At 60.9% G+C, this 15,594-nt stretch overlaps 1 protein-coding gene across 1 annotated transcript in view; it reads right to left on the reverse strand.

The window, feature by feature from the left end:
* DENND2D (DENN domain containing 2D) overlaps positions 1–13,527 on the reverse strand; it is a 28,108-nt gene extending 14,581 nt beyond the window's left edge. The window contains exons 1-6 of the mRNA XM_075910313.1: positions 13,360–13,527; positions 4,452–4,630; positions 3,913–4,025; positions 2,734–2,803; positions 1,419–1,496; positions 891–1,031 (exon numbers count right to left, since the gene is read on the reverse strand). Of these exons, the coding sequence (XP_075766428.1) occupies positions 891–1,031; positions 1,419–1,496; positions 2,734–2,803; positions 3,913–4,025; positions 4,452–4,630; positions 13,360–13,423 (645 nt within the window). The 5' untranslated portion in view covers positions 13,424–13,527. The remainder of the gene's footprint in view (positions 1–890; positions 1,032–1,418; positions 1,497–2,733; positions 2,804–3,912; positions 4,026–4,451; positions 4,631–13,359) is intronic.
* Positions 13,528–15,594: the final 2,067 nt, after the last annotated feature.

Below are 15,594 nucleotides of genomic sequence, written 5' to 3' on the forward strand. Positions count from 1 at the left end.
CCCACAGAGACCTGCTGGGACTGCTGGCTCAGGGCCCGGTCGTAAAGTGGGGGCAGGGAGGACTCTCAGAATCCCACTGACATTGCTTCCGGATCCAACGCAGACGTGCCCACCCCTGGCAGCCCAGGAGGCACCATTGTGCACTGGGACATAAGAACAACCATACTGGGTCGGACCAAAGGTCCATCTAGCCCAGTAGCCTGTCTACCGACAGCGGCCAACACCAGGTGCCCTAGAGAGGGTGGACCAAAGACAATGATCAAGCAATTTGTCTCCTGTCCTCCTTCTCCAGCCTCTGACAAACAGAGGCCAGGGACACCAATTCTATCCCCTGGCTAATAGCCTTTTATGGACCTAACCTCCATGAAATTATCTAGCTTCTCTTTAAACTCTGTTACAGTCCTAGCCTTCACAGCCTCCTCTGGCAAGGAGTTCCACAGGTTGACTACACGCTGTGTGAAGAAGAACTTTCTTTTATTAGTTTTAAACCTGCTACCCATTAATTTCATTTGGTGTCCTCTAGTTCCTCAATTATGGGAACTAATAAATAACTTTTCTTTATTCGCCCTCTCTACCCCACTCATGATTTCATAGACCTCTATCCTATCCCCCCTCAGTCTCCTCTTTTCTAAACTGAAAAGTCCCAGTCGTTTTAACCTTTCTCCATAACAGACCTGGCCCTTGTTCATCACAGCGCCCTCGGCAAGCGGAGACACAAGTGCCTTAGCAAAGCCGGCACAGTTCTTGCTGGCCAGACAGACACCCACCCACCCCCACGCAGAGCCCGCTGCTCCAGCATCGCCGCCGGAGGCCAGCTCCGAGGGCAGGAGAGCCAGGCCCGGCTGGAGCACCAGCAGCACCGGAGCACAGGTGACTGAGCCAACACAAACCTCCGTTCCCGAGTCGGGGATGAAGCTTTTGATGGTGACGGTCTTCCCGGGGGCTGGGAAGGGGGATTCGCGGAGGCCCTGCATGAAGGGGTAAATGACAGCCATGGAGATCTGCCGCCTCTTCTCCACTTCGTCGAGGATCTGCGGGAAGAAGAGATGGGTCAGCCACGGCAAGGCAACCGATTCCCTGGCAACCGATTCCCTGGCAACCACCCCCATGGGAGGTACCGGCTGGACCACAGTTGTGGCCCTGGGTCCACATGCCAGAGGACGTCTGGAAAGCGCCTTTGCAAGGGAGCGGCCCTTCTTGGAAAGCAGCCGGCAACAGGCTCATGTGCGGCTCAGCCCTGCAGACCTCGCCCTCACCCAGGCACAGTGGCCTTCAGCGCCCTGGCATCACCACCTGGCCCCACCTTCCAGCACCGAGCTGCAGATCAGACCGCAACCAGGGGCCGAGCAGCGGCACGAGGCCTGGGCTGGGCATGCGAGCTGGGTTCGTGCTGGGCACGGGGGGCTCGGCGTTCCTACCTTGGAGAACAACCCGAAGCAGCCCAAGCAGCTGATGATGCAGAAGACCTCTGGGAGCCGAGCGCCCCGGCCAGCAGGCTGAAAGAAGATCGGCAGGCAAAGGAGGGTCAGCTTGACCCCACAATCTCTTACCCTCTCTCTGGCACCGAGCCTGCCTCCATACCAACCCCATCGCTCTGGGGACTGCCACTCAGGTGGGGCCAGGCCCTCTCCAAGGAATGCAAAGTCAGGCGTCTGCAAAGCGAGGGCCCCCCTCCATGAGACTCGCCTTGCCTGCACCCCAGAGACGCGGTTCGTGATCCCACCCCCCATGCAGCTGGTCCTCACTGGCTACTAACAAAATACAAGTCAGGAAACTTGGAGAACAAGCTGAAAAAGCAAGGAGGGGAGGCTGATAGAATTATTTCTGTTTAAACCCCCCAGAACAGCTCTAGCTGTGATAAATTGCAACACGCATACCCGCCCCCTCCACCAGGCTTACAGATGACGATTTAGATGCCCACGTTGCTGGTTGTTTTGTGGTGGGTCAGACCCACCTTGCTAATTCACTTGCTAAACCCCACGAAGCCAGACTGACCCACGGCCACGCCTGCATCTCTTGCATTGCAGGGAGGGGTTGCTGCTGCCCGGCCCTGCCTCCTCGTGAAACTGGCGAGCAGGGGGCCAGTGTACAAGCCAACGTTGTCAATATCAAGCTAGGTAACACAGGGATGGGCTGCTATAGGGCCATAAACCTTCCTGCGAAATCAAGTTGGTCTGAAGTTGCCCCCAGATTTCAGCCCGAGGCTGAGGCATCTTGTGATCTCAAGGCAGAGCGGAGGTGCAGCTTGTCTCAGACAACACAAGGCCTGGCGTAGGGGTGACCACCGTCACGCTACGCAGCTCAGAGGGACACTGTCTTCCACCACCACCCAACTGGGCTGAGTTCAAACCAGCACCCAAGAGGCAATGAGCCATAGCTCAGCATCCTGCTTCTGGCCCTCAGAGGCAGCTGCCAGCCTGTGTCCGTCTCTCTAACGGAGCAACGAAGGATAATTCCCCAGGCTTACGTTTCACCAGACTTGATGCAGATGCCGAGGTTTCCCCCCCCCCCCCCTCCGTCCCAGCTTCTCTTCCTCCTGCTTGTCTGCACGTTCCCCCTTGCACTGTGCTGGCGCAGCTCAGGGGCTTGGAGCCGTGCTGCTCGGGGCAGCAACGGCCGTGTAGTGGGGCGGAGTGGCCACCCACTGACCCAGAGGGGGAGGAATCCCTCCGTGAACCCCAACGGGCTACAGGCCACCCTGAGCACAGAGTACGCGGAGCAAGAGAAACCCACCAGCAGCCGCCTGCAGTAGCCAATCTTCCTGCTGCCGTCCACGTTGGTCAGGACGAAGGAGAAGGTTTCACTGAAAGACAAGAGGAGACGGGGGGTGGCTGCACTGCTGAGGAGTGAGAGCTGCTGGAACTCACCTAGGGCCCCGGAGCAAAGGGGTGGGGTGGGGGGGAAATGATGGATAAACAGGTGGGCAACCTGCGGCCACGTATCCCACTAGAGCTCCACCTGCGGCCCACGGCCTCAGTCTGCCCCCTTCCCCACATGGCTCTCGGGCACTGGAGCCCCGCACCGCCCACGCCTCCCCCTCCCACCCCGTGCATTCAGAGCACCACCAATCATTCCTGCTCCTCCCCTCCCTCAGGGTTGGGGATCAGCTGTTCACAGCTGGTCGAGCCCTGGGGCGGGGGGAGGAGCAAGAACAGAGCACGCATCAGGGCTCGGGGAGAGAGGGCGGTGCAGGTAAGGGTGGGGCTCCAGCCCCCCGGTGTGAGAGGCGTGTGTGGGGAAGGGGGTCAGATAAGGGGTGGGCGGGCTGCAGGCGGCTTCCAATGGGCCACAGGCTGCTGCAGCCCCCTGAGATGACGGAGGGCCACTCGTGACCCGGCCACTATTCGTGGCTGCTCATTGTTGATTGAGTCCCCAGCATGGCCCACGACGGCACTTCCTCCCAGCTTAGCCCCCTGCCCTCCTTTGCCTTAGACTGTCAGTGCCCTGAGACAGGACCACCCAGTTCCTAGCACAAGGCTGTCACCGGGGCTGGCAGCACGCAGGACAATCAGATGGGATCTTAGGAGAACTGGGTTTTAGCCCCAACTCTGGACACATCACAGCCCTACTCTGGGCCTCAGTTTCCCCCTCTGTAATGTTAAAGTAGTGATTCTGACCTCCGTTGTAAGGTGCTCGGAGATCTCCTGGTAAGAGCCGGGTGTTATTGTTACCACAATGAATAATAGCTAGCGAGGGACTAATCGATAGACCACTGACCAGCTGGGGGCAGACCCGGAGCCGGGAGCAATGGGCTGACGGAGCGCTTGCCAGATAAGCAGCAGTGGTTCAGAGCGAACACTGAAATCTCAGCCAGGGCTGGTTTGATTTTGCAGAAGCGAGACAGGGAAATTCTCCCAACCCATGCGCCTTCCCTTCCCCACGCCCGGCCCTGCGCCGGATCCATCAGGCTACCTGGTGTATGCGGTGAGGGGGGCCCAGTGATTGCCGTCGGGGAAGCAGAAGAGGGGGATGGCTTGGAGCAGCCTCTCTTCCTCCTCCTTCTGGCCCCGCAGTAAGTTCTCGCGCTGAAACGAAAATGATTCTAGAAGTAAAATCGCTGTAAAAGAGGATCCAGCCCCGGCCGCTGCCCAAGGGAAATGAATCTGGATTCTGCCGTTGGGTTCTGTGGGTCTGGAGGAGGGGGGGCGTCGGCAGGGCCCCAGGACTGGAGGAGCATGTCCCTGCTAGCTCACAGTCCAACAGCTGACTGGCTCCAGGGTGGACAGGAGGAGGCCCCAGGTTAGCACCCGACTACTCCCTGGGGGAGCCTAGATTTTGTGCTTCCTATATTCTGGGTCCATTGGGAGCCAGCGTGTTCCCCAAACTCCAGCTAAGTTCAAATGGCCTCGGGGCTGCTGTAATCCACGCTCAGGCTGCCCACAGCCCCAAAGGTGTTGAGGCGACGTCTAATACATCCGTGCACATTGCAGAACCAGGGCAGCGCTCCTTACCTTTGGGAACTGATAGGCTATCGTGGGTTCATAGTCACCCCCTGATTTCTTCTTCAGTGAAACCACGACGAGGTATTCGAAGAAGAACTGTCCAGGTGAGTAGCAAAAGGGGCTTCGCTCCCCCTGCTTCCCTACAGATTCGGGTTTGCTTTCTGCCGGGGGCGCGTTCCGATTTCCATCTGTAAACCAAAAGTGATGGGGCGTGGTTACGAACCCGCCGATGGGGCTACTTCTCCAGCAGAAAGAGACATGGGCAGGCACATTTCTAAACCAGTAACATGGCCCTGCAGGATGGTTTTAGTGATCCATTGGGAGGGGGTGGAATCTCCATCCCTAGAGGTGTTGAAGTCCTGGCTTGACCAAGCCCTGGCTGGGATGATGGAGTTGGGTTGGTCCTGCCTTGGGCAGGGGGCTGGACTCGATGACCTGAGGTCTCTTCCAGCCCTAGGCTCTGAGAGCAGAAGGTAATGTACCTGCACCAGAAATGGAGGCAACTGAACAGACACACTCCTGTCTACACTGGGATGTTAATTCAGATTAAGGCAGGGTGCAAATTTAAAGCATAATTGTTTTTCCTCATTAACTCCCTGTGTGGAGGCTCGTATTCTGGAATGGAAATGTTTTGTTCAAAATTAGCTTAATCCATTTTCAAAGTGGATTCCGTGAATTCAGAATAAGAGTGTCCACAGGCCCCTTTGCACCCATTAAGCACGGGAAGCAGCTATCCTTCATCCCAGGCTGCACCTGGCCACCTCCAGAGATGGGGATGGTGTATTAACTTTGGAGTTGACTTGCCCGCTGTGCAGGCGCCAGGCGCGGAGAGACGCCCTCCGGCCCACCTCGAAAGGAACAGCGAAGGGCTGGGAGTGCCCGCCGTCACGGGCCAAAGGGAAGGGCGTTGACCCCTCCGCCAAGGGGAAATGGAAATTCTAGTGGGTGTGAAAATTGCCCGGCAGCTTCCAGCCAGCAGGGAGCTGCAAAGAGTTGCGATATCGAGACATGTGGGCTGTTTCTTAAAGGTCCATGAATCACTCGCATCACGTAACCTAGGAGGCTGCTCCTCCGAGTGACACAGTCCCTGCATGGTGGACGTCTGCGCCTCGCTCTGGGGTTGACAGCAGGCTGACGGGGTGAGGGCGGGAGGCCGAGCGCCCGCTCGCACCCGCACAGCAGAACCCACGTGTATGAAGCGGGTTGGAGACCCCACTGGTCAGCAAGGGCAGCTTTCTAAGCCCCAGGTGCACAAAGCGCCTTCCCCCAGAGTCCACTCGTCAGGCCTTAGCATTGCAGACCCGCCAGACTCTGGGTGCACCCAGAAAGCAGCTGTCCTTCCAGGGCAACACACACCACCTCCTCCCTCCATCCTCATCTGGATCCCTGACTAGGAGTTTTATTGCCCGGAACAGGTGCCGAGCGGCTCGGAAGGAGAGTTATCAGAGCAGGGTTGCCAGGCACCGCTCACCCCGGGTCCAAGTTCCAACAGAACAGGAACAGGAACCATCCGACAGGGACGGGGGTACGGCAGGGCACCATGCAGGAGGACAGGAGAAGACCAGGCTGTATTTGCTGCAGCCTGTCTATGCTACACTGCGCCAGCGGGGAGGGACTGTCAGTCCAGCCCACGTACGAGGCTGCTGTGCTTTGCTCCGGTGACACCGTGTCCCTAAAGCTGTTAGAGCCACACCTGGTAGGAGGAACGTCAGGGAGCCTAGAGAAGGTGCAACAGCTCCTCTGCCAGCCCCCAGCCCTGCAGCTGGCCTAGGGAGAGGTGGCACGTCTCTGCACGCCCGGGGTTTCAGACTGTCCAGACAGCCCCATAGAGCTAGGCAGGATCGCAGCTGATCCGGGACCCCAAGGACAAGCTACATGAGAAGAAAGTCCAGCTTGCGGAGTGAGACCCTCCGGAGTCAGGAGATGGCAGAGCTAACTCGTTCCCCGGGCACACGAGCATCACGATCCCATCTCCCATGACTCGGTCACAGGCTATCCCGCCTGCAGACCCGGGCCACGTTCGTTGTGCAGCTGGGCTACTGCTCAGCGACAGCTGGGCCAGCTCCCCGTGGAGACGGCCACCAACTGCAGCGGGAGCCGGACTGGGCCCCAAACAAAGCGGCATTTACAGCAGTGACGAGCCAGCGGGCGCACCGACGTTTAAAACCGAGGTGGATCTTCCTGTCACACGAGACCATCCCTGCCTCATTCGCTGAGGTGCCGATGTGGGGGGCGTCCAGTTAGACGGCTCACTCCAGATTCACGCCGCAGCGTCCGTCCACCACAGCCCCTCGCACGCCGCCGCACCGTCCGTCCGTCCGACCACCACAGCCCCTCGCACGCCACCACACTGTCCGACCACCACAGCCCCTCGCACGCCGCCGCACCGTCCGTCCGACCACCACAGCCCCTCGCACGCAACCACACTGTCCGACCACCACAGCCCCTCGCACGCCGCCGCACCGTCCGTCCGACCACCACAGCCCCTCGCACGCCACCACACTGTCCGACCACCACAGCCCTTCGCACGCCGCCGCACCGTCCGTCCGACCACCACAGCCCCTCGCACGCCGCCGCACCGTCCGTCCGACCACCACAGCCCCACGCAGGCCGCCGCACCGTCCGTCCGACCACCACAGCCCCTCGCACGCAGCCGCACCGTCCGTCCGACCACCACAGCCCCTCGCACGCCACCACACTGTCCGACCACCACAGCCCCTCGCACGCCGCCGCACCGTCCGTCCGACCACCACAGCCCCTCGCACGCCACCACACTGTCCGACCACCACAGCCCCTCGCACGCCACCGCACCGTCCGTCCGACCACCACAGCCCCTCGCACGCCACCACACTGTCCGACCACCACAGCCCTTCGCACGCCGCCGCACCGTCCGTCCGACCACCACAACCCCTCGCACGCCACCGCACCGTCCGTCCGACCACCACAGCCCCTCGCACGCCACCACACTGTCCGACCACCACAGCCCCTCGCACGCCACCGCACCGTCCGTCCGACCACCACAGCCCCTCGCACGCCACCGCACCGTCCGTCCGACCACCACAGCCCCTCGCACGCCGCCGCACCGTCCGTCCAACCACCACAGCCCCTCGCACGCCACCACACTGTCCGACCACCACAGCCCCTCGCGCGCCGCCGCACCGTCCGTCCGACCACCACAGCCCCTCGCGCGCCGCCGCACCGTCCGTCCGACCACCACAGCCCCTCGCGCGCCGCCGCACCGTCCGTCCGACCACCACAGCCCCTCGCACGCCACCACACTGTCCGACCACCACAGCCCCTCGCGCCGCCGCACCGTCCGTCCGACCACCACAGCCCCTCGCGCGCCGCCGCACCCGTCCTTCCGACCACCACAGCCCCTCGCAGGCCACCACACCCGTCCTTCTGACCACCACAGCCCCTCGCAGGCCACCACACCCGTCCTTCCGACCACCACAGCCCCTCGCAGGCCACCACATCGTCCGTTCGACCACCACAGCCCCTCGCACGCCACCACACCCGTCCGTCCGACCACCACAGCCCCACGCACGCCACCACACCCGTCCTTCCGACCACCACAGCCCCACGCACGCCACCACACCCGTCCTTCCGACCACCACAGCCCCTCGCAGGCCGCTGCACTGACCATCTATCGACCACAGCCCCACGCACACCACACTGTCCATCCGTCCACCACAGCCCCATGCGTGCCACTTCACTGTCCATCTGTCCGTCGGTCCATCCACCACGGCCCCTCACGCGCTGCCGCTGCACCATCCGTCCGTCCACCACAGCCCCTCGCGCGCCGTCCGACCACCATGGCCTGACGTGTGCAAAGCAGCTTTAAGGCAACCTGGGACTCCAAATACGAGGCCCTCGTTCCAGAAACACCCTGCTCTCCCAGCTTGGGCCCAGGGCCAGAGGAATGGGGGTGAGTCTTTCGAGCTCATGGAGGTTCTGTCCCTCTCGGACCAGCAATTGGAGGAGGGCTGGGAGGCCACCAGGACTGGGGGGGGCCCTCAAGCCCTTTCTCCTCACCCAGCGCACAAGCCTCAGCTCTTTCCTTCTACCCAGGCTTTGGGCTGGGCCCTCAGACGGGGCAGGGGTGTCTAATGGGCCAGAGACAACCACCTTTCTCTTCTCCAGAGGCGGCCCAGAGGCACAGCACCTTCCTGCAGGCCAGCATCCGCCTTCTCCTCCTGCCCACAGGCCGGCCAGGCACTCCGCCAAGGGGTGTGCACCTTCTTTCGCCAGCACCTTGCCCTGATATTGTGAGCAACACTCGGGGCCAAGCCCCACAGACCCCCTATTGTCCCAGGCACCTCCAGGGCTCTCTCACACAGATATTCAGCATCAGCAGCAAGTCAAAATTCTCCCTCCCTTCTCTGTCCCCTTCCTCCCACCCTTCTGCTCTGCCCACCCCCATCCCTTGTGATCTTGACTCCGGTTCAACCTTTAGTCATTTGGTTCCCAGGTTCCTCCCACTGGCCAGCTGTCAGGCTGCCTTTATTCCCCAACTCGTCATACTTCTTGCGAACAGCCTCTCTGCCCTGCTCCCTCCCTGGGCCTACGTTCTCCAGTGTTCCCTGCCACAGAGCATGCTCGGGGGGAAGGGAGAGGACTTTGAGAGGGAGAGGATGCTTTGTGCATCTTCAGCCTCAGCCCTGTGCTGCTTTATTTGCAGCCAGCAAAAGACACGCCAGGGCCAGGAGGGTCCCCTCCCGAAGAGGGGGAGATCCGTTTCCAAATTCACAGGACACCCGAAGCGATCCGCCCGCTCCGAGGCGTTGCCCCCGAGCCTTCCACACGCCCGACGCAGAGGGATGCTCGCTCGGCAGATAAGTCCCCATGCCAGGGAGGCGGGCCGGCAGGAGGAGCGAACAAGACGCAGCAGGAAGCAGAATGCGGAGGAATGCCCCAGCGTAGCCCTGCCATGCAAACACCAACCCTGTTTGCCTTAGCGGCCGCCGCAGCATCCTGGGTAATACACCCGCACCCCAGCGCTATCGGACAGGCCTGCCCCCTCCGTGGGCGTGGAAGGCACAGCTGCTGAGCAGGACAGCAGGCAGGTCCCCCGGAAAGGAGCCGCAGGGCTACACCTGCCAGGCACCTGCATTGCTGCGTGGCCTTTCCTGGAAGAGATTAGATTAGCTTGGAGCTGGCTGTTCCTGGATGGTACAGAGGTTCTTCTAGAGGCTGGGCCAGCAGCAGAACTGACAGCCGGCTGCAGGAGGAAACCACCACGGTCAAAAGGTCGTACTTCCTCCGGAGTGCACCCTCCCTGGCAACAGGGCACCCTCAGCAAAGCAGCAGCGAAAAGCAGGATCTGGTTTCCACCGGGCTCACCTAGGACCCCACGCCGCCCCATAGAACCAGTGCAGGCCTGTTCACGGCCATCTGTCCGCTAGGCCAGTGTTTCTCAGCCAGGGGTACGAGTAGCCGTGGGGTCCCCGAGAGAAGTCCGGGGGGCACATCAGCACGGCTGTGATTTGGAGAACACTGAACTTGTGTGTTAAGTTGTAGTGTGCTATTTGTGTACTTTTTACACCCAAACATTTCACTGCCCACCCAGCTGTGATTAAGTTGTTTGAACAAATGTGTTGCAATGGTCGAAAAAAATTCTGCATCTGAAAACTGTGGGTACTGAGGGTTCATATTATTTTTCAAGGGATACTTTATAAAAAAGGGTTGAGAAACACTGCTCAAGTGCTTGGCCTGGCCTTAAAATGCACGCCGGCTGCCGGGCAAGACCCCACCTGGGTGGCTCTTTCGGCCAGGTATCACAAAGCCCCGAGAACTTGTTCCTTCTGTAACCCTGACACCACGGCTGTGTCTACACTGGCAAGTTTTTCCGGAAAATCAGATGATTTTCCGGAAAAACTTGCCAGCTGCCTACACTGGCCGCTTGAATTTCCGCAAAAGCACTGACGATCTCATGTAAAATCATTACATTTTCCGAAAGACTTTTGCCTGAAAGGGCCAGTGTAGACAGCATAGTTCTGTTTTCCACAAAAAAAGCCCCGATGGCTAAAATGGCGATTGGGGCTTTTTTGCGGAAAAGCGCGTCTAGATTGGCCAGGACGCTTTTCCGGAAAAAGTGCTTTTCCAGAAAAGCGTCCTGCCAATCTAGACGCGCTTTTCCGAAAATGCTTTTAATGGAAAACTTTTCCGTGAAAAGCATTTCCAGAAAATCACGCCAGTGGAGACGTAGCCCACGTGGATCAGGTGCAACTGGAAATAGCCCTTCGCCGCAGCCACACTTCTGCAGCTCACCCGTGTGGCAAATACAGCCGCCCTTTTGTAACAAGTTAGGGGGAGTCATCTCCGTGGGTTCCAAGACGCACTTAGCGACGTGGCCGTCAGAAAAGCCACCTGAGTTTATCCAGATCGTCCATGCCAACCGGGTTTGTGTCAGTGCATGCTGGGAAAATCTAACCCCATGAGGCCTTAGCAGGAGCCAGAGGGCCGGCACGCTAGGATGTCCCGCTGTACAGCGCAACGGGAGCCAGGACCCTGGGCCGAATGGATCGCACAGGCACGGCTAAGGCTTCTGAGTTAGGAGGAGATCATCTCGGCTGCTGCTATATCTGTCTGCTCGCTCATCAGGTGAGGTTGCCCAACCCCCCAAGCAGCTGCAGGAGGCTGCCGTGATGGTGTGGGTCTGAGGTGACCGGTGCTGGGGGTGGAGCCTCTGGGATTGGCCCCCCTCAGGTTGGGGGGGGGGAACAGGTTTTCCCTTGCTGAGGTGCAAGTAAGAGATGGGTGGTGATATGAACCAGCTTGGGGGGGGGGCCGCCTGCCCTGGCTGGGGAAGGCTGGGAGAGCCCGCCCGCCCTGGCTGGGGGATGGGGGGTGTAGGAGGGAGAGAGGTCGGAGAGTAGCATGGCCCTCGCAGGAGGGGGCTGGGTTCCCCTGAAGGGAAGTCTGTCTGTTTGTCTGTCTGGGTGAGCAGGGACTGAAAGCAGACAGCTGCAGCTCTGGAACCCAAAACAGGTGCAGCGGCATTCCCTGCCCCCCCCCCCACCCACCCTCCTGGTGCAGCCTAGCATGACCCACAGAGGAGCCAGTGCAGGAGGGAGCTGCCCCGGAGGCCCCGTTGATACAAATTGCCCAGAGTTCACTAAACTGGCTTCTGATCTGAGCAAGTCACATTAAATACAATTTCTCTGCAGGCACAAGCACCTCCCGCCCACACGGCGTGGGGGCAAGAAGGGCCAATCTCCGTCTTGCCTACACGAGATCAGCCCGGGGAGCGACTCCCTGATTCGCTCGGGTTCCGCGAGGCTGCGATACCATCAGACCCTCACGCGCAGAATTACTGGAACCGTGCACCATTTGCATCGCAGGTGCCATTTCAGCAGCGCTTTGTGCAACGTGCAGCCGCCCGGCCCAGAGGAAACGGGGGTTTTCAGCTCCAGAAACGCTTGATCGCAAACCTGGCAGGGCAAAGCCAGCAGCGCCGGGCCCCGCGGCACCCAAACCAATGGGCACGCAGCGTCCTGGCAGGGTGGCTCTTTGGCGCCATTCCTCCCTGGGCCCCATGGGGCACGTGCCAGGCGCCAGGCACTAGGCCTAGCGATCGCTCTGTTGCCACCACTCATGGCATCAGAATTGGGGCAGCGCCAGCCTGAGGCAGAAATCTCGCGAGTTGCGCGGACTCTCCAGTGAATCGGGGCAGGGGTTAGCACTTGGGAGCCTCAGGTTCGGTTCAGTGCGTTGGGTGCGGCTGTTTCGCGCCGTGCCTCAGTTTCCCCCCCTGGTAAAAGGCAGGTGGCAGGTCCAGCCAGGGGCCATGGCAGTCCCATAGGTTTGGATACTAGCCCTTGTGCAGTAGCTTCTCCCAGCAGCATTTCCAGTGTTTAAAGCCAGGGGCAGGCCCGTCCCGCAGAGGTGTGACTTAGCCGCAGGTCAGGCCCTGGAGACTTGGGAGCTCACCCCCCCCCCCCCCCCCCCGCCGGCCACATCGGGCCGGGCCTGGGGGGAGGCAGCGGATGGCCCGGCCAGGCCGGGTTCAAAAGGGGCGGGGGAGGGTAAAGCCGCTTTGCAGCGCGAGTGGGCCCGATCCTGCCTTTCGAACTCCGCTTGGGCCCGAGCCAGCGCTGCCCCTGGGCCGCCCTCCCGCTCCGGGAATCCCGGACTGCTGACGCCCAGGGAAAGCCCCGGATCCCGCTTGCAGCGCAGCTGCGAGTCCCCAGCCACTCGGTGAGGGGGAGACTCGGGGGGGCGCGGCTATGGGGCAGAGAGAGCTGGGGGGGCGGGACGGGACGCAGCAATGGGGCAGAGAGAGCTCGGGGGGCGGGACGGGACGCAGCAATGGGGCAGAGAGAGCTCGGGGGGGAGGACGCAGCAATGGGGCAGGGAGAGCTCGGGGGGGGGGGGAAGACGCAGCAATGGGGCAGAGAGAGCTCGGGGGGGGAGGACGCAGCAATGGGGCAGGGAGAGCTCGGGGGGGCGGGACGGGACGCAGCAATGGGGCAGGGAGAGCTGGGGGGGAGGACGCAGCAATGGGGCAGAGAGAGCTCGGGGGGGGAGGACGCAGCAATGGGGCAGAGAGAGCTCGGGGGGGGGGGAGGACGCAACAATGGGGCAGAGAGAGCTCGGGGGGCGGGACGGGACGCAGCAATGGGGCAGAGAGAGCTCGGGGGCGGGACGGGACGCAGCAATGGGGCAGGGAGAGCTGGGGAGGGAGGACGCAGCAATGGGGCAGGGAGAGCTGGGGGGGAGGACGCAGCAATGGGGCAGGGAGAGCTGGGGGGGGAGGACGCAGCAATGGGGCAGGGAGAGCTCGGGGGGAGGACGCAGCAATGGGGCAAGGAGAGCTCGGGGGGGAGGACGCAGCAATGGGGCAGGAGACCCGAGCAGTAGGGGCAGCGGGTCCGGGGCTGGGCTCGGGGTCCCGCCCGCTCCCTGCGCCCCTCACCTCTGCGCGCCGACCGGCGCCTCACGCTGTTTCGGAAGAAGCTGACGATCCCCGCCCCGGCCATGCCGGCTCCGCTCGCTCCCCGCGGCAGCCGCTGTGACCCTGAGCCCGGCCCCGGGTCCCTCTGCCGCCCGCAGCGCAGCGCTTCCGCCTCCCGGCCGCTTTCGTTTTCGGCGAGGAGAGAGCGCACCTGGGGAGGCTCTGCGCTCTTGGGGAGGAACTGCGCCCTGCGCCCTGGGCTGGGGGGCGGGGAGGAACGCGCTCCTGAGGGTGGGGGGGGAGATCCAGCTGCACACCTGGGGCAGAGCCCTGACCCCCAGGGCTCCAGCTTGCGGCCCGGATTGCCCGGGTGGGGTGCTGAGTGCAGGGAATGCTTTGCCAGGCTGCGCCAGGGAGACGGCTGCCGTCCGGGCTGCTGGAGGTGAAGCCAGACCCCAGGGGGTCTCCTAGCTAACTCCAGACTGGGAACACATGACCTGTTGGGGCCCAGCCCGGCTGAACAAGCCTGGCACCTTGGCAAAGTCCAGAAGAGCCCCCGGAAAATACCCTCGAGAGGGGAACCGTCGGGGCTGGTGAAATTAGTCCAGTACCCAGCCATGAAGAGAGGCCCAAGGCTTGGAAGGGCAGGAGGGAGAGACAGGTGCAAGGTGGTACCCTGACAGGGAGGCAACACGCCAGCATTTCTGGCTCTCTGGACTGCAGGGGTGCTGTGTGAGCTGACCCTGGGGTGAGAAATGCCTCCTTGGACAGGCATCAGGCCAATACGTGTCCATCCTTTTACCTGCTTCTGTCTGAATCCCTTAGAACATAAGAAAGGCCGTACTGGGTCAGACCAAAAGTCCATCTAGCCCGGTAGCCTGTCTACCAACAGTGGCCAGCACCAGGTGCCCCAGAGAGGGTGGACTGAAGACAATGATCAAGCAATTTGTCTCCTGCCATCCTTCTCCGGCCTCTGACAAACAGAGGCCAGGGACACCATTTTATCCCCCGACTAATAGCCTTTTATGGACCTAACCTCCATGAAATTATCTAGCTTCTCTTTAAACTCTGTTATAGTCCTAGCCTTCACAGCCTCCTCTGGCAAGGAGTTCCACAGGTTGACTACACGCTGTGGCTACGTCTAGACTGGCATGATTTTCCGGAAATGCTTTTAACGGAAAAGTTTTCCGTTAAAAGCATTTTCGGAAAAGAGCGTCTAGTTTGGCACGGACGCTTTTCCGCAAAAGCACTTTTTGCGAAAAAGCGTCCTGGCCAATCTCGATGCGCTTATTCTGCAAAAAAGCCCCAATCGCCATTTTCACGATCGGGGCTTTTTTGCACAAAACAAATCTGAGCTGTCTACATTGGCCCTTTTGCACAAAAGCTTTGCGCAAGACGACTTTTGCCCAAACGGGAGCAGCGTAGTATTTCCGCAAGAAGCACTGATTTCTTACAGTAGGAAGTCAGTGCTTTTGCGGAAATTCAAGCGGCCAGTGTAGACAGCTGGCAAGCTTTTCCAGAAAAGCGGCTGATTTTCCGGAAAAACTGGCCAGTCTAGACACACTCTGTGTGAAGAAGAACTTTCGTTTATTAGTTTTAAACCTGCGACTCATTAATTTCATTTGGTGTCCTCTAGTTCTTCCATTATGGGAACTAATAAGTAACCTTGCTTGCACTTTGTCAAATACACTTGGTTCGGTTTTGCTATAACTCCACTAACTGCCCAGGAGAGTTGGAGGGGGGGATACCGGCCTGGGCACATGCATGAAGTCGAGGGGCTGGGCACCTGAGGGTGCCCAAATGGTGCCTGGTGTGCTGCCAGGAAGGGGACCTGTGCGCCAGGCCCAGTGGGAGCTCTCGGGTGGACCAGCTCTAGAGGGGTTTAATCCCCCAGGTTGCTGGCCCAGATGGGCACTAGACCCGGCTCCCCTGTGTTTCAGGCAGGCTGTAGCGATTTACCCTGTAGCCCGCAGCAACCCTACAGGGGCACCGGCTGCCCACCTGGGGATAGCTGCACACCTGGGGGAAGCGGGGAGGCCTGATGGGGGGCACTGGCTGCACAGCTGGGGGGAGGGGGAGCTGCACACCTGGGGGAGTTGTGAGCCTGCCTCTGCAAGGGGAACGGTGGGGTTCAACTGCAGAGCGGGGCAGGGGAAGGTGATGGCGAGGGGGCAGCTTTGTTCCATGCCCAAGAGGCAGGCGTCATCAGCCCCCCTGTCCTGCCCTGGGCACATTTTTGCTCCCAACTCCTGCAGC

Source organism: Pelodiscus sinensis, chromosome 27 (assembly GCF_049634645.1).
Source record: "Pelodiscus sinensis isolate JC-2024 chromosome 27, ASM4963464v1, whole genome shotgun sequence".
Classification (NCBI taxonomy): Eukaryota; Metazoa; Chordata; order Testudines; family Trionychidae; genus Pelodiscus; species Pelodiscus sinensis.